General features: G+C 46.4%; 2 protein-coding genes and 1 long non-coding RNA gene across 12 annotated transcripts in view; 1 reads left to right on the top strand and 2 right to left on the bottom strand.

Annotated features, from left to right (window-relative positions):
- DCPS (decapping enzyme, scavenger) overlaps positions 1–5270 on the bottom strand; it is a 43234-nt gene extending 37964 nt beyond the window's left edge. Inside the window, exons 1-2 of the mRNA XM_069565450.1 lie at positions 3311–5270; positions 1438–1612 (exon numbers count right to left, since the gene is read on the bottom strand). Coding sequence (XP_069421551.1) covers positions 1438–1612; positions 3311–3511 — 376 coding nt within the window. The 5' untranslated portion in view covers positions 3512–5270. The remainder of the gene's footprint in view (positions 1–1437; positions 1613–3310) is intronic.
- LOC138426730 (uncharacterized) lies at positions 3287–16608 on the top strand. Its single transcript, XR_011251730.1, has 4 exons — positions 3287–3384; positions 7376–7522; positions 7756–7911; positions 16109–16608. It is a non-coding gene; the product is annotated as an uncharacterized lncRNA (long non-coding RNA).
- Positions 5272–23788, bottom strand: TIRAP (TIR domain containing adaptor protein). 10 transcript variants are annotated; one of them, XR_011251726.1, is made up of 7 exons: positions 23109–23448; positions 16385–16479; positions 13035–13158; positions 12671–12829; positions 10182–10778; positions 7814–8407; positions 5272–6779 (listed from the first exon to the last, which is right to left on the bottom strand). XR_011251726.1 is itself a non-coding variant. In XM_069565452.1 (6 exons), the coding sequence occupies exons 4-6, from the start codon at positions 12735–12737 to the stop codon at positions 9723–9725; spliced, it is 711 nt and encodes a 236-aa protein (XP_069421553.1). In that variant the 5' UTR covers positions 12738–12829; positions 13035–13158; positions 23109–23448; positions 23696–23767; the 3' UTR covers positions 7443–9722. The 10 variants fall into 10 exon arrangements, 8 of the variants coding, with proteins under 8 accessions (XP_069421553.1, XP_069421557.1, XP_069421555.1 ...); XR_011251727.1 differs by lacking the exons at positions 5272–6779; positions 16385–16479 and adding exons at positions 9520–9702; positions 23696–23788 and having other exon boundaries at positions 7443–8407; XM_069565452.1 differs by lacking the exons at positions 5272–6779; positions 16385–16479 and adding an exon at positions 23696–23767 and having other exon boundaries at positions 7443–9769.
- Positions 23789–24324: the final 536 nt, after the last annotated feature.

The raw sequence follows: 24324 nt of genomic DNA, 5'->3' as shown, positions 1-24324 counted from the left end.
GCTTTCCACAAAGCTGCCTCCTGAGTCTAATCATCGAAAGGAAAAGACTTCACAGCATGTATAGCTTTTGGCATGGAATATTCTCCCTCTTCTTGTTCAGTCACTAAGTCGTGCCAGACTCTTTGTGACCCCGTGGACTGCAGCATGTCAGGCTCCTCTATCCTCCACCATCTCTCAGAATTTGCTCAAATTTACATCCATTGAGTTGGTGATGCTATTTCACCATCTCATCCTCTGTCGCCCCCTTCTCCTTTTACCTTCAATCTTTCCCAGTGTCAGGGTCTTTTAGAATGAATCAGTTCTTCTTAATAAACTAAAAAGTATTAATACTTGTGATCAAAACCAAATCTCTGGGACTTCCCTAATGATCCAGTGGTTAAGCATCCATGTTTATAATTCAGGAGGCACTGGTTCAATCCCTGGTTGGGGAACTAAGATCTCCCACTTGTCAACCAGGGCAGCCAAAAAAAGAAATCATTAAAAGAAAAAAAGCCCAAATCTCTGCTTTTTTTCCCCCTCAGTTCAAGTGTAATAAAACTACAAAAGATCAAAAGTGATATCCTACCTCAGTACACATCAACTGGCCTGCCCATAACACAGCTCAGGCCATTTCCTCCAAAAGAAGAAAGGCTGGCCTCCCCAACCTCTGCAGGAAAGGCCTGCCTGATCCCACATCACATTTGGACTGAGTACAAGGTTGTCTTTCAGGCAACCATAAATGACCAAATATCTCTGCTTCTTAATCCAAAAAATCCTCCCCTTCTCAAGTCCCTCCTCAATTACACTCCCTGTCCCCCCACCCTAGACAGTGAGTTCCTTCCGGAAACTAACTGATCTTACAGCACCCGGCACACTGCTCATTCCATAGCCAAGTGGTGAAAGCAACTCCTTGGTCAATCAAAGATCTCAGTTTTTCTGCTACCTATTTGCTGTGTGATCTTGGACAACTTTCTTAACCTTCCCAAACCTCAGTTTCCTCCTCTGTAAAGTCCTACCAAAACAGGGCTGTCCTGAAGATTAAATACAATGAGACATGTAGAATACTTAAAACCGGTGGCCAGTACAACAGAAAGGGTTTAAGAAGTACGGATAATCACCATTATTCCTATGAATCACACTCCCGCCCCAAAGCACATCATGCTGGAGCTGGGTTTCTCAGCCTTGACAACATTGCCATTTCTTTGTTGTGGGGGCCCATCCGGTGCTTCGTAGGTTATTTAGCAGCATCTCTGGCCTCCATCCTCTAGGAACCAGCAACACCCTACCTCCCCAGTTCTGACAACCAAAAACGTCTTCATAGAATGCCAAGCGTCCCCTCATCCTTCCACATGGGGCCACTGAAACTGGAACACGTAAGTCTGTAGTGGAGTGGTCATTGTTCCCCTATTTCCCCACCAGCACTCTGCCCACAGCCAGCCACCTCCACTCCCGTCTTACCACTGAGTTGCCTTGGAGGAAACAGGTGATAGGTGCTGTAGATATCATTGGAGAACTGGAGCTGGAGCTCGGGACTGCCCTTCAGGAGCTGGGCCACCTGGTCCACCTGGAATGGTGTCTTCTCTAGGATCACAACAGCATCCTCCCCATCCTCGTCCCCAGATGCCTCATTCACCTGTGGGGGAGACACCATCAGTGGGCCCAGAGGCAGAACCACAGGGGAGGCCCGGAGAGCAAACGTAAACGCTCCCAGGGCCTCTGCAATCCCAACACTCGGGGTTTCCTTCCCTGCAGTCTTCCTTCTGGGGAAGTCTAGCCAAAGGTACTCATGTTTCCTCTCCCACAGAAGATGTCTTCTCATCAGCCCAAATCCTTGTGGCATCCTTCTTCTGAAAGATGCAAAGCTTCTCCGCTATCTTCTCTTTTAGGCTCACAAGGCCTCTGTCAAATTCTCCCCATTTTACAGATGAAGAATCTGAGGTCTAGAGAAGATTAAGTGACTTGCCCAAAGTGACACAAACAGTCAACGTTGAAACAGAAAGTAGAATCTCTTGGGTATCCCAACTAGCTTCAAGCTCAAAGAGTCTCTTGGTTAAAATCTTCAGCAGGCACCACAGACTGAAGACAGGTAGGCTCAGTGAACCAGATAGAACCTTGCTAAAACACAAGAGATGCAGGGATTTCCCTGGTGGTCGAGTAGTTAAGACTCCGGCCCTCCAATGCAGGAGGCATGGGTTCCATCCCTAGTCAGGGAACTAGGCTCCTGCATGGCCAATGAGACACAGAGATGGGCTCAGATGCCTCAGGTTCCCCCGAGCTCAAAAGGGAAAGCCCTTGCCAGGAGTTCTGGAGAACCCTCTGACGGCCTCCTCACTAGTTCTTGGGGTGGTCTTTGGTCTCTCCTGAGTCCCTGCTAGAAAGCTGAGCACATAGTATTTGAGCCAGCGGTGTCTGCCTACTGGAAGATACTGTGCATTCCTGGAGATCAAAGATGGTAATTCTCATCAGTGCTGGCCTGTCAGCTCATGACATGTAGAATTGGACCAGCAATTGAATAAACTGTCTCCCCTGTTGGGGTGGAGTCCTGTAGAGCAAGGATCAAACCTCCCACAGTCTCTATGTCACTGCCTGGGGCCTGGATGAACAAGACCATCCAGCAACATATACTAGCTTCTGACAGAGGATGAGATGGTTGGATGGCATCACCAACTCCATGGACATGAGTTTGAGCAAGCTCTGGGAGTTGGTGATGGACAGGGAAGCCTGGTGAGCTGCAGTCCATGGGGTCACAAAGAGTCTGACACCACTGAGTGACTGAACTGAATTACCACCTTACAGTAAAGAATCTGCCTGCAATGTAGGAGAGGTGGGTTCCATCCCTGGGTTGGGAAGATCCCCTGGAGAAGGGAATGGCAATCCACTCCAGTATTCTTGCCCGGAGAACCCCTTGGAGAGAGGAGCCTAGTGGGATACAGCCCATGGGGTCGCAGAGTCAGACAGAACTGAACGGCTAACACTTTCACTTTCACTAGCATCTTACAGGTTCAAAGAATGAACGATGAATGCTTAGGGACTTCAACATGTGGTTTTTAATCGGCAATACACTCTACTGGTGTTAGTTCTTTATTTTAGTAAAAGAGGAATTAGGAAATTTAGCCCTACGCGTGTTAATTCCCTTAGTTAATTTCACGGATAATCTTGTCCCTTCCACCAACCAACCCTCCGATGCATTTTAGTACACTCTGCCTCCCCCGACGCAGGAAAGCGATTGGTATTTTCCGAAGAATCTATTAAAAAAAAAAAAAATCCGCCTCTGAGGCGACGATTGGGTCACCCGCTTCCATATCCCCTCCCCAGAACTGCCTATTGGTACCTTCCCGTGCAGGAAAATGATTTTGTCCCGCGCAGACTCCCTCAGCACTTTTTTCACCCTAAAGCCGGAGAAAGGTAAGCGGACAGGGGCAGAAGTCCCATTCCCAACGCCCGCTTGCTCTCCCTCTGTGCTGGATGCCTCCGTCTCCTCGGCGTCCAGTTCGCGCTTTCTCTTGCTCTGAGGATAGGCTAGCTCCGCCATGCTGCCGGGCGGGAGGTGTGCGCCTGCGCAAACCTCACAAGCTGCTCCCTCCTCCGACGGGGGTGGCGACTACAACTCCCGACGTGCTTCGTGCCCAGAGCCGGGGGCTCTTCGGCGCTAAGGAGCCTAGGAGCTCAGATTCCTGGGACCTGCTCCCATCCAGCGTTTTAATTCGGGTTTACTTGTCCTTGATCCCCTTGTGCTGGCCCGCCCTCGTGGAGGCCGGTGCTGAGGGAAGAGAGAAGGCAGTAGGTCTCTAGCTAGAGACACTGCCATGTAAAAATTCTATTTATAATTTCTCTGCAGCATCTGTAAAGGGCCACCACCTCAATGAAAGGCCAACTACCTAGAAATTTTTTAAAAAGCTGTCCCACTGGAGGAAACAAAAAATAGGAAACTTATCTGCCTCAACATCTGGCTCTGGAGAGAAGGGGGAAAAACAAAAATCCTGAAAACTTGTAATCACAGGTCAATTTCCATTCAGGTTTAGAATTTAGATTCATACTGCCTACATGATCCAGGAATTCAAACTGAAAAATCTATTTCAGCCAGTTTTTTAGTCTTCACCTCTTGTTGTTTAGTTGCTGCATTGTGTCCGACTGTTTGCAACCCCATGGACTGTAGCCCTCCAGGCTCTGTCCATGGGATTTTCTAGGCGAGAATACTGGAGTGGGTAGCCATTCCCTTCTCCAGGGGATCTTTCCCACCAAGGGATCAAACCCATGTCTCCTGCATTAGCAGGCAGAATCACCAGGGAAGCTCACCAGTAACAGACAAAAAGTATAATCTAAAAATAACTTGTAGTTCCCTCTGCAGTCTGGCAGATCCATCTCTTGCTTCAACAGTGCTTGGACGGAACAGACCCAGGGATGGCCCTCGCTCCAGCCTCCCACCACCCTCCAATCTTTTTTCCAGTGGCAGCCTTCAGAATCAGTCACTCAGCTGTCCACGATCACCAGGACCAGCCAGCACCATTTTTGGAGCTTAACTCCTTATTACTGATCAACCGTGAGCTCCCAGATTGATCAGAGTTACGCCACCGAGGTGGTGGCCGCGGTCAGTCACTTACACTGCGGGCCTTCTACACCTCCCTCTCTCTGGGCTTCTGTTTGGACTGCAGCATGGTGGCTCTGGAGGGTGTGGGCCACTTCTTTTGCAAATCGTCCAAGGAGAAGCGCGAGGGTCCTCAAGCATTTCTTGAAAATGCCAAGCCAGCGCAGCGGCTGCACCCTCTTCCTGGAGGTGCAGAAGCTGTCTCAAGAGGAGTGGGGGTAAAACCCAGGACGCTATTGAAGCTGCCCTTCTCCTGGAGACGAACCTAGAGCAGGCCATTTTGGATCTGCATGGCCTGGGTTCTGCCCGTGCAGACCCCCACATCTGTGACTTCCTGGAGAACCACTCCCTAGATAAGGAGGTGAAACTCATCAAGAAGACAGGTAACCACCTGACCAACCTTCACAGGCTGGCTGGTCCCCAGGCAGGACTGGACGAATATCTCTTCAAAAGGCTAACCCTCAAGCAAGACTAGGAACCTCTGGAACCCAGGGGCCTTTTAGGAGCCCCCTAACGTCAGGGCTTCTGCCTGAAGCCCCTCTCTACAGCCATTAGGCAGCTTTTTAACACCCTCTCTCAAGCTTTGGACCACATGGAAAAAGTAAAGCTTTTTGCAGCACAAAATAAATAAAAATACCTTTTTCACTAGCAACAGAAAATATGACATGCTAAGGAATAAATCTCATAAAAAATGTGACTGCCCAATATGGAAAAGATTTATACAAAGTTTATTGAAATACATTTAAAGACAAAGAAATGGAGTCATAACATTTTTACAAAATATTAAAACATCTATTCTTTCCACATTAATCTCTCAACTCAATGTTAAGTCCAATAAAAATACTAATTGGCCCATTCCTGGAATCTGACGCACTGAATAAACAATTCATATGAAAGAATAAAGGAACGGGAAGCGTTGAAGTGATTCTGAGGAATAAAAGAAGTGGGAAGAGCTGACTGTCAATCATTGAGGTTTACTAACAGCCGCAGTAAGCAAGCCAGGGTGCCACTGACACAGGGTGCGTGAACAGATGAAGGAAGGAGCCTGGAGAGCCTAGGTGTGTGATATATGACAGAAACACCAGAGACAGCACAGTCAGTGGGGGAGGAAGGACGCCAGTAAAGACTGGCTGTTCAAATGGGGGGAAATGGTTCTCTGACTTACAAATCGGGAGCAACAAAAACAAACCCAAACAAACATCCAGACATCCAGCTGGATTAAAGAACCAAATGTAAAATCCTTCTATAAGAAAATATAAGAGTAGGGAAGATTTCCCAAAGAAGACACAAAAAGCGCAAACTGCAAATAGAAGTGTTTACATTAAAAAATAAAACTTCTTTAAAAGATACTGTTATATTGTGGTCATATCTTTTTTTAAAAAAAAAAAGCTTCTAATAATTTAGAGAGACATACTTAAATATTTAGAAATAAAATAACACCTAGGTTTTGCTTCAAAGGATCTGGAGGTAATTTATGTGTAGGGTTATTGTTAATAAAAGCTTATCTCTGAGCTGGTAATTGTTGAAACTGGGTGATAGGTATACAGGGATTTGTCAAATTGCCTCCTTCCTTTTAGTGTATATTTTTTAAAATAAAGGCAAAAGAGAAGAAAGAATATTATGACAACAGGGTACCAGTATTCACCCACCAAACTCACACACACTTAAAAAACCGACGTTTTTGTGTGTCTGTGTTAGTCACTCAGTTGTGTCTGACTCTTTGTGACTCCGTGGACTTTCCCCCACCAGACTCCTCTGTCCATGGAATTCTTCAGGCAAGAATACTGGAGTGGGTTGCTATTGCCTTCTCCAGGGGAATCTTTCCAATCCAGGGATTGAACTCTGGTCCCCTGCATTGCAGGTGGATGCTGTACTATCTGAACTACTAGAGAAGCCATAAAAAACTGATAATTCTAAGTAATTCCCTAGCAGTCCAGTGTTTAGGACTCAGCGCTTTCACTGCCAGGGCCTGGGTTCAATCCCCAGTCAGGGAAGTAAGATCCCAAAAGCTGTGTAGTGCAGCAAAACATAAAAATTAAAAAACCTGATAATTCTAATTGTTAGCAAGAACATGAAAAAGTGGCAACTCTTATACACACAGGGTAGGAACAGAAATTGGCAGAATCAACTTGGAGGAAAATTTCATATCTTCTACCAAGACCATTGGATACTCTTGAATATTCCCCATTTAGGTTAAATCCTAGAAGATCTTGCCCTGGAAAACATATACAAGAATAAAAATGCTCACAGGCTTATTGTTTTCAATAGCAAAAAAAAAACTGGGAACAACCCAGTGTCCATTTGTAAAAGAATGTGCAGCTAAACAGTGGTATATTTACATAATGGAATGAAAGTGACTGTACTGGAGCTCCATGCATCAACATGGATACATCTCACAAACATATGGCCAAAGGAAGGAATTTGCATAATCTGTAAACATAACACCACTTATTTACAATACAAAACCATGTATGCTGTCAGGGATGCATACATATGTAATAAATTTCTAGAGAAGAGCTAAGAGTGATAACATTCAAAATTTAGGATAGTGGTTGCTTCTAGTAGGAGAAGGAGAATATAATTAAGGGCAGATAGGGAGCAACATGGGGCTTGTGAGGGTCTGTTTCTAAGCTGGGTGTAGAGTATGTGAGTGTACTACATTATTCTTTAGTCCTTTCATATATAATAAGATAGTTTGTAATTAAAGGTTTTTTCATATATGCAGATAGCAAATCATGTACACTTGAAACTAATATATGTCAATTATATCTCAGTTTTAAAAAATACATATATGTGTATATTTTTTTTCAGTAAAAGGAGATGTGTCGGAGGGGAGTGGATGAAGAGACACAAAAGTACACATCAGGGAAATAATAAGTTCATTTCAGCTCAACGACAAGTTTTATTGAAAACATACCATTCTCCAGAGGAAATATGCTGATTCCTCTGAGTGCAGAGGTGAGGTGCTCTCTGCATGAGAAAGCATGAGTTCTGGCCAGATCCCTGCTGAAGCCCTCATGACAGTGGGCTTTTGATCCCAGCTAAAAGGTCTGAGTTTCCCTTCTCTTCGCCCCACCTGCTCCCTGCTCTCTCCTGTCTCTTCTGAATGGTCTCTGGGTGTGGGTCTTGAATGACAGGCGTGCAGTGGAAACAAACAACAATGCTGAGGGCATCTTCCTTATACCTTTCAGATGTGAACGACATCACAGGGAGACCCCAGCAGGAGTGTGAGTGTGAAAGACACCATACCTGTTGCTTTTTCCTGACGCCTGCTGAGGGCTTCCCCGGACACCGTGGAAAACCACGCAGCTGAGGCAAGTGGTCCAGGATTCCAGCTCCTTACTCAGGTGAGCCACCTCTTCGAGAGGAGTGCACCTCAACACCAGTGCCCGATTACAGGGGATGAAGACACAGACACGACCTGCCAGGCTTCATGTCCAGTCACGCAGGTGGCATCACGTGGGCCATATCTTGGTATCAGCACTTCCTCCCACCTCCACTTTCTGGCTCTTCCAGGCCTTCCTGGGGGATCCCCAGCCTCCCCAGGCCTTCTTGGGGAAGTCCCCAGTCTCCCCAGGCCTTCCAGGGGGAGTCCCCAGCCTCACCAGGCCTTCCTGGGGGGACTCCCCAACTTCCCTGGGTCCTTCCTGAGAGCCCACGGATATGGAGGCCACAGACAGTCTGATCCCTGGGTCACATGCAATGTCCTGCAAACTCACTCCTTACAACTCAGTGTGTCTGCTGAAATCCCAGGCCCTGGTCCCTCTAACTCCATTTCCCACTTTGCTCCAACTTTCTGGGTGCTGTGGTGATGGATCAAGCATCAGCCAAGGGTCTGCAGGTCTGAAAGAGATCCAAGAGGCGCAGAGCTTGTCACCATACTCAGATCCCAGCATCTCTGTTTCCCCAACAGCTCCCCGCCTCCGCTGCCTTTTAGTCTATATTTTACCTTCCAAACCCACTGTTACATATTGCCCCTCCCTGGATATGCTTGTCATGGGCAATCCTTTCCTATTATTTTGCACCTGTTTGCTTTACTAAACCAATACTAAACCAGGGTCCCTCCTGGCATGTTCCTAGCTCTTGGTAGACATTCCTAGCTCTTGAGGCCAACCTGACCTCAATGAGAGAAATCTAATACTATTAATACTAGTAATGATGATGTTTATGTGTGTGTATGTTCAGTCGCTCAGTCGTGTCCAACTCTTTGCGACCCCATGGACTGTAGCCCACCAGACTCCTCTGTCCATGGGATTTCCCAGGCAAGAATACTGGAGTGGGTGGCCATTTTCTCCTCCAGGGCATCTTTCCAACCCAGGGATCCAACCCGTGACTCCTGCATTGTAGGCTAATTCTTTACCCACTGAGCTACCTGGAAAGTCCCAGTAATGAAGTTAATGGCTAGTATTTATTGAGGACTTGACATGTGCTAGGCCTTGCCTGTTACGAGTACTTTACATGTGGCAGGAAGTATCCTGAATACCTGCTTAGTGTACATACTTATTTAGGTATATAATAGAATTCTCATTCAACCAATGAGAAAACCCAGGCACAGAGCAGTTAAGTAACTCACCCAGGTAACATGGTCTTCTCCAGAGCCTGCATCCTGAACTACAGGCAGACCTCGGAAACACTTCACGTTCAGTTACAGACCACCATAATAAAGCAAATCTTGCAGTCAAGTGAGTCTCAAATTCTTTGGCTTCCCAGTGCATGTAAAAGTTATGTTTATACTCTCCTGTCGTCTATTAAGTGTTCAAAAGCGTGATGTTTTTAAAACCAATGTACATACCTTCACAGAGAACTATATTCAATATCCTATGATTAACCATAATGGAAAAGAAGATTAAAAAATATAGGTATAACTGAATCACTTTGCTGTAGAGCAGAAATTAACACAACATTGTAAATCAAATAAACTTCAACAAAAAGTTGATTTAAAAAAATGTACATGCCTTAATTAAAAAATAGGAATAGGAACAACTGCTCAGTCATATCCGATTCTTTGTGACCCCATGGACTGTAGTCCACCAGGCTCCTGTGTCCATGGAATTCTCCAGATAAGAATACTGCAGTGGGTTGCCATTTCCTTCTCCAGTGGTGATCTCTTCCCCACCCAGGGATCAAATCTGGGTCTCCTGCATAACAGGCAGATTCTTTACCATCTGAGCCACCAGGGCAGCCCTAATTTAAAAATAAATAATGCTAAAAAAGAAAAAAAAAAAAAGCTAATTATCATCTGACCAGGAAAGGTTGCCACAAACCTGTTTGTAAAAAAAAAAAAACAAACACCCCACAGTATTTGCCAAGTGCAATCAAGTGAAGCCTAGGGACTTTCCTGGTGGTCCAGTGGTTAAGACTGTGCTCCCAATGCGGGGCGGAGTGGGTACTGGTTGTCCCATCCCTGGTCAGGGAACTAGATCCTGCCTCCCTGCAACTAAGGGTTCTCACGTGACAACTGAAAGAGCCTTCATGCTTCAAGGAAGATCCCCGCCAGCTAAAAGATGCTGAGCAGGCAAATATTTTCCTAAAAAGATAAAATAGAGTGAAGCCCATACTAGGCCACACTGGTGTCTCTTAAAAGCCCAGGTAGAGCAAGCCCTTCCCCAAAGCTTACACCGCATGACAGCGTCCTTGACTTGGCGGAAGCCACGTTCGGGACCGCGGCCGTCCACGAAGTACATGTATCGGAGCTCCGCGGGGTAGGCGGCTCTGCTGAGGCCGGACATCAGGGGGATGGTGCGGCCCTCGGCCCCGGGAGCCTCGCTCAGCGCCTGCAGCATCTGGTACCTGCACCACGGGTCCCGGAGGAAGCCGGGGGTAATCAGCAGCACGCGGCAGTGGCTGCTGCTGAGCGCGTGGCACAGCTCGGACACGATGGCGCCACCGGGGGTGGCGTCGCGAAGCTGCAAGAAGCAGCGCAGGCTGGCGGCGCCGCCCTCCAGGTAGGAGACCAGCTCCTGGGCGGCCACCAGGTCCTCCTCGCTGTGGCACACGCACACATCATAGGCCTTGCTCCAGCGGCCGCTGCTGCTGCTGCCGCTGCCACCGCTGGCGCCCCGGGGCGACGGTGTAGGGATGGGAGACACCTCTGAGCTGGGGCCCAGGGATGGGGGGCTGTCCAGTGAGCTCGGCTGTGAAACGTCACTGAGGGCGCTTTCTGGGGAGGCGGGCATCTTCGTGGGCTTCCTCGACAGGGCCTGCCTGAACCAGTCTGCAGGGAGAGAGGCATTGCTTAGGCTTGGAGTTCTCAGCAGGGGCTTCCTCCGGACCCCTCCAGAGAAGAGTCACCTCGGGAGGGACCCCAATCCGTCTCCCCTTCCCACCTTCTCACACCAGCTGTTCTGTGTACTGTGTCCATCCCTCAAGACTTGCCCCAAACTTCCCCTTGTCTTTCAAGGTTTGGGGGATACATAAAAGCTGGTTGTTTGCACTTCCCCGGTGGCCCGATGGTTGAGAATCTGCCTGCCAATGCAGGGGACACAGGTTTCAGCCCTCGTCCAGGAAGATTCCATGTGCCTCGGGGGAACTAAGCTCCAGCCCTCATGAGCAGAAACTACTGGTGCCCATGTGCCCAAGCTCCTCAGCAAGGGAAGTCACTGCAATGAGAAGCCTGCACACTGCAACTAGAGAAAGCCCACACACAGCAACAAAGACCCAGAACAGCCAAAATAAATAAATAAGCCTGGCAGTTTTATAAGTCAGCAGAGATGTAAAACCAGCTTGTCCTACTGTACTGCATATTTGAAAGTTACTAAGAGAGTAGATCTTAAAAGTTCTCATCACAAGAAGGAACTGTAAGGTGATGGATGTTAACTAGAATTAGTGTGATGATTATCTCACAATGTATACAAATGCTGGATCATTATGTTGTACATCTGAAACTAATGGAATAGCATATGTCAATTATACCTCAATAATTTAAAAAAAAATCTTTGGTATAACAACAATATGAGAAAAAACAACAACTCTAGCTGTTTTACCAGCCTGATTAGGGAAGATAGCTTTGCCTGCTCCACGCCCTTTGGTTTCTGATACCCTCATCCTAACCAGAACTTCCCACGAGATGACTAGTCAACCATCTGTGAGTCTGTAAGCAGAATTATGTTAAGCTGGCAAATGTCAGTTAGTCCCCAAACCCACTTTTAGCACTCAGGGGAGGTGGATTTAGATTAAGGGGAGTGAAAGAGAGGCAGGGATTGGCACCTTTTGGCCATGAGAAATCCTACGTGCTAGGTACGTGCATGCTAAGTCTCCTCAATCATGTCCGACTCCACGGCCCTGTGGACTGTAGCCCACTAGCTCCTCTGTCCATGGGATTCTCCAGCAAGAATACTGGAGTAGGTTGCCATATCCTCCTCCAGGGGATCTTCCCAATCCAGGGATCGAACCCACATCTCTTATGTCTCCCGCATTGGCAGGCAGGTTTTTTTCCACTAGCGCCACTGGGGAAGCCCTGGGAAATCCTAGCTTCCTGCCAAATGGGTAAAGTGGAAATGTGGAAGGAGGTCACTGTCCAGAACTCCTGCAGACCTTAGCACTGATTGATTCCAAACCACACTTTGGAGGGCCCCACAGATTTGATTGTGGACCGCTTGCTTTCTGGATGACCTTAAACAAGCCAGGCAATGTTTCCACTTCCCTATCTGGAAAATGGGTTCATTTCAGTTGTTGTTGAAGGTTAGAGGAAATAATGCCATATCTGGCATATTGTTGAGTACTCCATATAATTTCAGCTCAGCCTCTGCAGCTTTTGATCAGGACAGAAAGTTTGGTGTTCTGGAGGTGGATTTGTCCTCTCTGTCTGCTCTGCTTATCTCCTTCCTCTGAATGGTTCTGAGTGATTTAGATGACAAGAGACATCAAGTCAAGTGCTCAGCATGGTGGTTTCCAGGCTGGGAAGATTAGCTGAGCACACCTGGGAGACCAGTGAGCCGAAATGATTGAAGGTTCCCAGAGGCACATCTCCTCACTCCCCACAGAGCCCTGGGCACTGAGCTCAAGACAGGACCACTCCCCGCCACCATCAGCCTCCTTTGAATCTCTCCAGGGCCTATGTTTGGGGACCAGGCAGCCTCCTGGAATTAGGAGTCTGTGTCCACTCACCAGCCATCTTGCCCAGAGGCTTCTTGGACCTGGAGCCAGGAGCCGGGGAGGAGGTTGATGATGCCATCGTGCTGGGCTCCAAACTAACCCCATGAGACCAGGCATTGGTAAAGTCGGAGAAGGGAGGGGCCCCAGTCTTGACCTCATGGAACAGCCATTCTACAAGAGACAGAGAGAGCAGGTCACAAAAGCTGGACCTACCTTACTCCCAGTCCCTGGGCATGGGCTCTGGGAGTTCTTTCTCTCTGGGTGCCTGACAGAAGCTCAGTCTCTAAATGGGTCCCTTATGGGATTAGGGTCAGCCACCACTGGGATTAGAGCTGGTTTCTAGTGAAACCCCAATCTGTGTAGTGATCAGACTTACAGAGTATGAGCTCAGCATGACCAGCAGAGTGACTGTCCTCTGCGCCACCTGGCCAGGGTTGCATTCAGGATCTGGGGAAGGGTGACTGGCAAGCACCTCGTTGTAGGAACTTCCTGTGTAAATGCTGAAATCAGAGAAGAAGGTCTGTTGCTATTTGAACAAATAATTACGTGTCAAGGTATACAGATATTTTGCAGTAGAAAGCCAGCATATGTAAGAAACCTTGGAGGACTTTTCCTCCAAGCCTGCATTTCCCCAAATAACTCCCTCCATCCACCCCCCCCACCCCCCCAGCCATCCAGCCCTTTCTCCCTCCCTCTCTCCCTCAGCTGCACAAAGTGGTAAAGTTTACACACTCTGCAGGCAGAGTTCCTAGATCTCTTATGAACTGTGGCCTCTGGTAAACTACTTACTCTTGCAAAACTAGTTTTTCCATCTGTGAAATGGGAATAATACTGCAGCCTACTCAGCATTATCGTGAAGACTACATGAGATGATTTACGTAAAGTACATGGCATAAATGCTTAGGAAAAAATTACCCTGGTAGCTGAGTGGTAAAGAATCTGCCTGCCAATGCAGGAGACATAGGTTCGATTCCTCATCCAGGACGATTCCATACGCCTGGGGCAATTAAGCCCGTTTGCCACAGCTGTTGAGCTTGTGTTATAGAACCCGAAAATTGCAACTACTGAAGCCTGCGCACTCTAGAGCCTGCTAATGCTCCACAACAAGATGAGAAGCCCAAGCACCTGCTCTTCACAAATAGAGAAAATAATAAATAAATATAAATGAAAAAATAAAATAATCCAGGGACTTCCCTGGTGGTCCAGTGGTTAAGAATCCACCTTGCAATGCAGGGGACCTGGGTTCAATCCCTGGTGGAGGAACTAAGATCCTATATGCCGCAGACTTACTAAGCCCAAGAGCCTCACCTAGAGAGTCCACATGCCATGATGAAAGACCCTGTATGATGAAACTAAGCCCCAGTGCAGCAAATAAACATTTTAAAAAATAAAACAAGCTAGATACTGGAGGGATATAGTCAATGTTTTTCCAAATTCCAGAAGGTTGTTGGTTTACTTTTTGGAAGTGGAGGGAAGAGACTGTCAAAAGGCATTAACATTTATATGGAAATGCAAAGGACCAAGACTACCTCAGATGGCAACTTGCTGTGTTCTCTTTCCACCACAACGTCCCTGATGGCGGAGACTCTTTCTGCTTAGGTTTCTGGGAGGATACTGTGTGGAGCAGAGCCCACCTGATCTGAAACAGAGTCACTGCGATCTAGTGGCTTCTGGAGATGAAGGCAGAGAACGGGACACTAGAGCAAGGGCTGCTGTCTCACTATTTGATGGATCTGCAGAGGTCAAGACAACCCTGCCCCGCCCCCTCCCCGCCCACTGCCCTGGGAAGCCACAGAGAAAGGACATGTCTGAATAGACACACTGAGATAAAGAGTTTTCAGAAGTTGAAGAAAGTCTTTCAATGTTGGACAAATATGCTTCATTCGGCTAAATGCTGAACACCCTTATGCCAAGCCGACGGAGAGAAGACAAGAGGTACTGATGATTCAGGAAAACATGTAAAAGTTCAAAAAGAGAACTTGAGCTGCAGCAGCAGAGGTGGGGCAGGTGTTCGGGGGGCAGGAGGAGGAGTTGGGATGGGCTTGGGAAGAGGCATGTTTGAAAGAGCAAAGCAGACAGCTGCTAAGCCAGCCAAAAACACACGAAAATGGGAACATTAACAAAGATTTGTGTTTCTTTTCCTACCTAATATGCTTTGGATTTCAGACCCCCTAAGTGGAGAGGCTGAGGCAGTGCCTAGTAACTACTGTTAGATTTGGGAGTTGTTTTTTTACTTTAATTTGGCTGTGCCAGGTCTTAGTTGCAGCCCATGGGCTCTTGTTCCCCGACCAAGGATCGAACCCAGGCCCCCTACATTGGAGTCCTAACCACTGGACCAGCAAGGAAGTCTAGGAGTCGCTGTCTCTTGACATCTTCATTTCAGCCATTCAGGATGTCCTTCCCCTCCCTGCCGCGCTCCCCGCCCCCAGCACCTCAGGAGTAGACATGCTACTTACTTTTTATCTTAAATGTTTTTTCAATTGTGTTTTAATTTGAAAATTCATTATTTGGCTTTGACACACAAACTGGAGACTGATTTGATATTTTTATGACAGCTTAAAGGTTCAAAATTAACATAAAGCTTTAGAATACTTAACCAATGTAGATTTAAGATTCAGTTTCTCAGTTTATCAATTTACCCTTTTGACACTACATGCTGATTTTTAGTAGCTGTGTTTTTTCATTGTTTGTCTAGGAAGAAATCCAATTGCCCAATAGCCACTGGAAGTGGACTGGTATAAGCCCTAGTGACTGACATTATGGAAAAGTTCAAACACAGGAAATAGCATCTTTGACAAAGGAAAATTGAGCAAGAATGAAGATCAGTTCCATTAACTGTGTACACTGTCTGCTTCCTAGAATCTAAAACACTACTGCATTTTCCTTGTTTCTTTTCAGTTCTCGTGCAGCCGAGGTTGTGGAGCGATCACACGCAGATATGCTTTAATCTTGACAAGCTTTAGTAATAGTCGTGTGTTAGATATAGAAGACATACTTGTCAGGCAGGCAAGAAGCTAATGAACCCAAATCTCCAACTGGAAGTTCTCATCACTCATTCCATCTAGTCTCTGATTTGTTCTGTAATCACTTTTCCCTGTTCCTTTAAACAGTTCATCAAGTAGAAGGATATAGACCTAAATACCTACTTTGTAGATAATTACGAAAACTTGATAGATAATTAGTGAAGAGCTTCTTCAAAACAAAACCAAAACCAAAAAACAGTAGCATGTTACTGTCAGTGTTTTTAGAATACTTTTTTAATATTATAAGAAGGAACTTAGTATGTGAAGTAAACACTATAAAGCTCCACTGAATAAAACCCAAAGTGTATTAAGTATTATTCAATATCTAACTGGTCTCCAGTACCTATTGTATAGGGAATGTACTGAAACCTATGAAGATATATGATTATGTATCTTATCTAATTCCTATTCCATTTCTGTTAAACAGGAAATATTATCTGTGGAAGATGCCACAGTGGTCCCCCAAAGACATCCACATCCCAATCCTGGGTGAAAATAAGCTACCTTACTTGGAAGAAGCAGACGTTGCAGATGTGATTAAGGGTCTGGAGATGGGAAGATGAGCCTGGATTATCGAGGCGGGCCAGTGTAATCGCAGAGGTCTTAGAAGAGTTAGAAGGGTCAGAGGGAGAGGAGATGAGACAGCAGAAGCAGAGGTCGGGGTACTGTGGGGCTCCTCTTCAAGGAGGTGAGTTCTGCCAACCTGGGGCTATCAGCGGGAACGCGGCGCCCTCCAGCAGTCGGAAAAGGCAAAGGCCTGGATTCCTCCCTAGAAACTCCAGATGGGATACACAGCATCTATAAGATAATGAATGTATTCAGTACGAACCCACTCTTTGTGGTGCTTTGTTACAGAAGCAATGGGAAAGTAATACACAATCTTTGATTGTATGTGAGGCTACTGAATAGAGAAAGCATTGACTCTAAGTGCTAAAAACTGGTCTGCTTAAAGGTCTAAACGGTTCGAGGGAGCTGTTCACTTCTTTGATGAATATAGTATCATCTACACTTCATTTGATCTTTGACTGCAAAATTAAGAACATTGGTTTCAAAGGCTCAAACGCTTGCTGAAACACTTGTCAGGACAAGATTCATGAGAACTTGCAGGACAATGTCCCTTAAAGTGCTGAGATTATGGGACTTTCTTGGTGGTCCAGTGGTTAAGACTTCCCGCTTCCAATGCAGGGGGCCCAGGTTTGATCCCTGGTCAGGGAACTAGATCCCACATAAGAGTTCACTGAATGCTACAACTAAAGATCCTGCATGCTGCAACTTAAGACCTGGCACAGTCAAAATAAGTATTTTTTTAAAGTGCTGAAATGAACTGTTAATAGCTTGATAGACACAATACAGTTATGGACACTAAGGTGGCCCCAATGTTCACAACTGTGAGCACGGACAGGACATATAACTTCTTACAACAGGGTATGGCGAAGGTTGTAGTATGTCACTCACATACTATGTTACTATGCGTATGGTGCCTGTGTGTGTGCGAAAGCATATGTTTATAAATGTATACATACATATATAGATCATATAATTAGTAACCTAATCATGTGTGTATATGTTTATACTTATTGATATATATACACAGTATGTATATTTGCTATATAAGATGTGTATATAAATATTTAGATATTTATATTATATTGTATGTAAATATTTATATACATATATTTATAAATATAAATATATTTATATTGTGTGTAATTTATATATAAGTATTTATATATAATAGCAAATATACATATTGCATGTATGTATCACTAGGTATAATGAATACCTATTGATGAATAGAAACACACAATATATGGATATTGTGTATTAATACAGATTTACGTGTGTGCATGGGAGTGGGTGTAAAAGTCCATCTTAGCAGACTGGAAAGAGACTCCATTGCTAACTTGGGAGAATTTCCTATGTTATGAGTCAGGTGTCAAGGAATTTTGGGCAGCCTTGAGATGCCAAGAGTGGTGTCCCGCTAACGGCCAGCAAGAACTAACCTCAGTCCTACAGCTTCAAGGAGATGAATTCTGCCAACAAATAACCTGAGCGGGCTTATTAGTGATTCTTTTCCCATTTGTGTCTCTGATGGCACCACAGCCCTAGCTAACACCTGGACTGCTGGCTGGGTAAGACCCCAGCAAAAGACTCAGCCAAGCCTTTCCCCGGCCCTTCATCCACAGAAACTTTGAGGTAACAGACAGGTGTTGGTTTAGCTGCTAAATTTGTAGTAATTCGTCGTGCATCACTAAAGTGAACACAGGGACCAATCACAATGAAGAGTTTAAAAATGCCAGTTCCTATGCCCCACCCCAAATCCACTGAATCACATCTCTGGGAGGAAGACTTGGGAACCTGGTTTTTAAACAAGTACCCCCAGGAATTCCCTGACAGTCCAGTGGTTGGGACTCGGTGCTCTCAATGCTGGGGCCTTGGTTTCAATTCCTGGTTGGAGAACTAAGATCCCGCAAGCTGTATATTGCGGCAAAACAAACAAAAACCAATCAAGCAAAAAAACTGAAATCACACACACACACACACACAAAGCCAAAAAAACAAAATACACACACACAAAAATACTAACAAAAAACCCCCAAATACTCCAGGATTCTGATGCACCTAAAGACTGATCTAGTGGGCTGCAGCAGTGGTTCCCAAACGAAGCTGCATATCATTATCACCGAGAAAACTTTTAAAAAATATAGCTACCAGACCTCTCTGGTGGTCCAGTGGTTAAGAATCTGCCTGCCAGTGCAGGGGACATGGGTTTGATCTCCTCTCCAGGAAGATCCCACATGCTGCGGGGCAGCTGAGTCCATACGCCCCAACCACGGAAGCCTGTGAACCGTAAAGCTGGTGTTCAGCAAGGAGAGAAGCCACAGAAACGAGAAGCCCATGAACCGAAACTAGAGTAGTCCCCACACACCGCAACTAGAGAAAGTCTGTGTGCACCAACGAAGACCCAGCACAGCCAAAAATAAGCAATAATTAATTAATTTACAAATAGCTACCTCTGGAAATTCTTATTCAATAAAGTGGGGCCTGCAAGTCCGTATTTTTTAAGAGCTCTCAGGTAATTCTGACGCAAGGAACCACTTGTCTCAATGTATATAAGCAGTGGAATAATTGAAAAGTGCACAGCACATCTTGGGATTGATTTTGTGAAATAAATTTCAAACTACTGATTTTGCTATAAAGTCAGATTTAAGATGGGACTCTAGCAGGCAGAAAATAGTCATAGAACTCTGGGTAATTAACTGAAGTCTTATAATCTATATTAAACTAAATCTTTTTGCTGAATATATAACAAAGTACAAATGCTTTCAGCACTACATTTTGTAAATTTTGAAGACTTTTAAACATAGCTGAGTCAGCAAAGAATCTGCCTGCAATGAAGGAGACCGGGGTTCGATTCCTGGGTCAGGAAGATCCCCTGGAGAAGGGAATGGCAGCCCACTACAGTATTCTTGCCTGGAAACTCCCATGGACAGAGGAGACTGACGGGCAACGGTCCGTGGGGTCGCAAGACTTGGACAGGACTTAGCGACTAAACCAGCACCAAACATGTCAAGGGCTTCCCTGGTGGCTCAGTGGTAAAGAATCTGCCTGCCAATGCAGGAGACTCGGGTTCAATCCCTGGTCTGGGAAGATCCCACAAGCTAAGAAGCAACTAAGCCTGTTCGCTGCAACTACTGAGCCTGTGCCCTAGAAGCCCGGAGCTACAACTACCAAGCCCACAGGCCACAGCTACTGAAGCCCAAGCAGCTAGAGCCCATACTCCATAAGGGGAGAAGCTACTGCAATGAGAGGCCCATGCACTGCAACTAGAGAGGAGCCCTTGCTTGTCACAACTAGAGAAAGCCCGCACAGCAGTGAAGACCCTGCACAGCCAAAAATAAACAAATAGCAAGTCAAAATTTTCATGTGTGTGTGTGTGTGCATGTGTGTATAGAAGTGCCCACTATTTTATTTTTTTATATTTTGACTGTACAGCCTATGAGATTTCAGTTCGAGACCAGGGATGGAATCTGGGTCATAGCAGTTGACAGTGATGAATCCTAACCACTAGTCAATGTACCAGGGAACTCCCTAAATTATCAGCCAAAAGCATTGTGACTTTGGTTGTTAAAATCTAAAACCTTAGCTGTATTTCAGTCATATAGGAATATATCTTACTGACCAAACATGAATGGGAAGCATTTTAATGTGTTGCTATATTTTGTCAAATGTAGCAAACTGGTCTTTGGAAAACAGTTCCTAAGTTGTAAAAAACTCCCTTTGTTTTAAAACTATATCCTAAAGGTCGTTTTAAACTAAAATGATGTGAATTTACTTTTTATGTGCTTTGCATAGGTCTCATGTAAATTTGCAGGCATTGAATGTAATATAGATTGTGGCAGCAATGAATTTAATGATGGATACAGTTTATAAATTATGCCTTTATACATTAGTTTCCTTTTGAGCTTTCAAAATGATTGCTTTTTATATATTTTTGAAAAAGGCTTGGGGGTGGGGAGGTCAGATATATTAAAAAAAAACTAAAATTTTTAAAGAGGAACTTTGAGAGGACTTCAACTAGCAGCATAATAAAGACAGTATAAAACAACAGTAATTAAGGCACAATGATATTCATATACAAGGACAGACTAATGGAAGAACAGGGTGTTCAGAAACAGACCCACATCTATATACTCTCCCCGTTTATAACAAAGCTGACACTGCAGTACAGTGGGAAAGGTGGTCTGGGTCAATTTAGACCACCTCGTAGGACCAAATGAATCTTGACCCACATACTCCAACATACTAAAAAAGTAATTTCAAATCGATAGTAGATATACATGAGAATCCCAACAAAGCTTTTAGAAGAAAATATAGGCGATTATCTTCCTGACTATGATTATTTTCCTGATTTTTAAAATCTGAGATATAACTGACATCTAACATTGTACTAGTTGAGGTGAACAACATGATGATTCAATTTATTTAGATATTTAGAAATGATCATCACAATAAGTCTCAGTTCAGTTCAGTTCAGTCGCTCAGTCGTGTCCGACTCTTTGCGACCCCATGAATCGCAGCATGCCAGGCCTCCCTGTCCATCACCGACTCCCAGAGTTCACTCAGACTCACGCCCATCGAGTCAGTGATGCCATCCAGCCATCTCATCCTCTGTCGTCCTCTTCTCTTCCTGCCCCCAATCCCTCCCAGCATCAGAGTCTTTTCCAGTGAGTCAGCTCTTTGCATGAGGTGGCCAAAGTACTGGAGTTAGTCTAGTTAGCATCTATTACTATATACTTGCAATTTTTTTCTTGTTCTCAAAACTTTTAAGTACTACTGCCTTCGCAACTTTCAAATACACAATACAGTATTATTAACTATAGTCACCATGCTGTTCACTACATCCCCAGAACTTCTTTATTTTATAGCTGGAAGTCTATACTTTTTGACTACCTTCACCCATTTCGCATACCCTCTATGTCCCCAATAGGTAACGATTAAAAAAAAAGAAGAAGAAAAAAACTGAACATTAAGTAATAGAACCATAAGGGAAAAAATGATAAACTGGACAATGTTAAATTGAAGAACTTCTGTTCTTCAAAAGACATCATCAAGAGAGTGAAAAAGCAATCTCCTGAGACAGAAAATATCACATATCCAATATGTCTCATATCCATAGTATTTAGGAACTCTTACAAACTGGTAAGGAGAAAAGAAACAATGAATTGGGAAAAACAGGCGGCAGAATCGAACAGACGCTTCACAAAAGGATATCCAAATGCCCAGCAGACATGAAAAGATGCACAACTCATTAGTCATCAGAAAAAATGCAAATTAAACCTCAGTGCAACCCGACTTCCCCTCACTCAGCAGGATGGCTACAATGAAGAGGACAGACAGTACCAAGTACTGGAAAGCAAGTGAAGAAACAGGAACTCATGCACTGCCTGTAGGAGTGTAAATTGGTACAGGGACTTTGAAAAACTGTTTGGCACTATATTCCACTTCTAGGAATATACTCAGCAGAAGCACTTACACATGCTCATCGAAAGACAACCATAAGAAAGCCTCAGCATAACTATTTACAACAACTCCACGCTGGAAACAATCCATATCCATCATCTATGTATCCAGTAGAATGCAGAAATAAACTGGGGTCGATCCATACAGCGCAAAATTACACATCAATGAAAATAAGTGAACTACCGATACATGCATGCATAAGTCGCTTCAGTCGTGTCTGACTCTTTGCGACCCCATGGACTGTAGCCTGCCAGTCTCCGCTGTCCATGGCATTTCCCAGCCAAGAATACTGGAGTGGGTTGCCATGCCGCCCTCCAGGGGAACTTCCTGACCCAGGGATCGAACCACATTTCCTGCATTGCAGGCAGATTCTTCACTGCTAAGCTGCCAGGGAAGCCCCACCGCTAAATGCAACAAGAGTTAATCAACATATTGAGCACAAAACACCACACACAAAAGCACAGAAGTATGACCCCAAGTTTTCAAAGTTCAAACCCAAGTAAAATTATTTATGATGTTAAAGCCAGGGTAGCAGTCATCCTTAGGTGGAAGTGATTGGAAGACACCTCCCCCAGAAGGGCACCTGGAGTGTGAATGATGTTTTATTTATCCTCCAGTGACACTGGGTACGCTGTACACTTAAGATCTGGGCACTTTTCTGCATGTAGGTTGTACATCCATTTTTATAAAAGGTTTTAAAACTAACTAGACGGCGACTTCCTCTGATGGTGGGTCATTTCTGACTCTCTGTAGCCCCTGGGTCAGCTCAAGTGTGTACCTCATCCTCTGGTCTCTCAGCTGCACTTGGCTGGGTGTGTGTGTTTCCCCGTGTCTCCAGGTGGAGGACCGGGGGCTGACTCTGTCTCGCTCAGTACTGTCACAACCACACCATGGCCTAGGTTCACGACATGACTGTGGAAGGGATCCCCCCTCACAAACCTTTACCCTTAAGTGTAGCCCTGCTCTTGCTGAAACACTGTCACAAAGGCCATCAGAGAAGAGAGAGGCTGCGAGCAGAGAAAGAGGCGGGAGACTGGAGGGAAAAGAATCTACGGGTCAAGACGGAAGCCACCTGACCGAGCCAGGCTGCCCAGGGTCAAGGACTCTCTGCACGAGCTTCTCGGCGACAGAGAAGGTGACAGCGCTCTCCGAGGGCCTTTTCACCCCGTTTCCGCCGTGTGAGTGCTACGGGCGGCCAGGTGAAGGGGCGGAGAGGAAATGATGGCGAACCCGGCAGAGGTGTCCCAGGGAGGAGACGGGCAAGTCCGGGAGCGGGGACCGGGGATCGGCCGCCAACTGGGTCGGACGCGGGCCTAAGGGGGGCTCCCCTGCCCGCGGGGGTCCTGCCGGCCCCGCCCCCTGCTCTCCCCGCCCATCCCGGCCCGCGGGGTCCCAGCGCTCACCTGCTCCTGGGTGCGCCGGGCGCCGCCTTGGCGCGACCAGTGCGGGGCGCGGGCTCCGGCGCGAGGCCGCCCGCCCGTCCGGGGGAAGTGCCTTCGGCCGCCCGCTGCCCCGGAAGCGCGGAGGCGCCAGGCCCCGCGGCCCCTCCTCCGCCCGCCGCTCCCGCTCGCAGAGCCGGGCCTGAGGGGACGCCCTGCCCGCCGGCGGCCAAGTCCTCCGCGCCCGCGTCCTCGGGCCCACGGGGAGGATCGCGGGCATCAGCGCAGCCACTGAGCCGGCGTGAGCTTAACGAGGTCTTTCCTCCCGAGTTCCCCGAAACCAGCAGCGGAACTTGACTGTTCTCTGTCAAACAAGGAAAGTACCTTTGATTCACTCATTTGATTCATCTCTCAACACCCTACCAGCTGAGCCACAAGGGAAGCCCAAGAATACTGGAGTGGGTAGCCTAACACTTTTCCAGCGGATCTTCCCGACCCAGGAATGGAACCGGGGTTTCCGACCCAGAAATCGTCTCTTGCATTGCAGGCGGATTCTTTACCAGCTGAACTATCAGGGAAGCCCCAACACCCGGCCAGGGAAGCGTGTATACCTTTTTTTCTTTTCAGGCAAGTGAGGAAAATGATGCCAGACTTTTCCAAAGGCCAGGCACAGTCGAGTCGGTGGAAACAGCGGAGAGGCAGGCAACCCCACCCCCACCCCACCCCCGCCAAGGGCAACCGGGCCTGCCAGGCTCCCCTGAAGTTCACGGTCAAATCCAAGTACACAGCCGGGCACTGCCCTGCAGGCACTAAAGCCAGGCCGAGTGAGATGGGCAAATGGTGGCGAGTGCTGGGTTAAACAGAGTGAAGGGACTTCTCTTTGGGATGTTGATGAACTTGTGAAGCAGATGCGGGGTATATAGGGAGTGACATTTTCTGAGCTTGTTTCCCTCTGGAGGGAATGTCAGTATCTTCCTTGGCATGTCGGTGTGGAAAACCCTCCTACTGCTGTGCACCTGAAATGCTGGAGGGTGGAGGTGGTTGAATAGGGCCGAGGTGGAGAAGACTCTTCAGAGTCCCTTGGACTGTAAGGAGATCAAACCAGTCAATCCTAAAGGATATCAGTCCTGAATATTCATGGGAAGGACTGATACTGGAGCTGAAGCTCCAATACTTTGGCCACCTGATGTGAAGAACTGACTCATTGGGAAAGACCCTGATGCTGGGAAAGATTGAAGGC

The sequence above is a fragment of the Ovis canadensis genome, chromosome 21, assembly GCF_042477335.2.
Source record: "Ovis canadensis isolate MfBH-ARS-UI-01 breed Bighorn chromosome 21, ARS-UI_OviCan_v2, whole genome shotgun sequence".
Classification (NCBI taxonomy): domain Eukaryota; kingdom Metazoa; phylum Chordata; class Mammalia; order Artiodactyla; family Bovidae; genus Ovis; species Ovis canadensis.
The sequence above is the reverse complement of the archived record's forward strand: the minus strand, read 5'-3'. Positions and strand labels throughout refer to the sequence as shown.

Excerpts from the sequence above, each read along its gene's own strand:
- TIRAP (XM_069565452.1), bottom strand. The coding sequence starts at position 12,737 with ATGGCATCATCAACCTCCTCCCCGGCTCCTGGCTCCAGGTCCAAGAAG. Across the intron at positions 10,779-12,670 it reads GCCTCTGGGCAAGATGGCTG|ACTGGTTCAGGCAGGCCCTG; the intron begins GTGAGTGGACAC and ends CTCTCCCTGCAG. Across the intron at positions 9,770-10,181 it reads CAAGGACGCTGTCATGCGGT|CATTATTTATTTTTAAATTA; the intron begins GTAAGCTTTGGG and ends TTTCTTTTTTAG.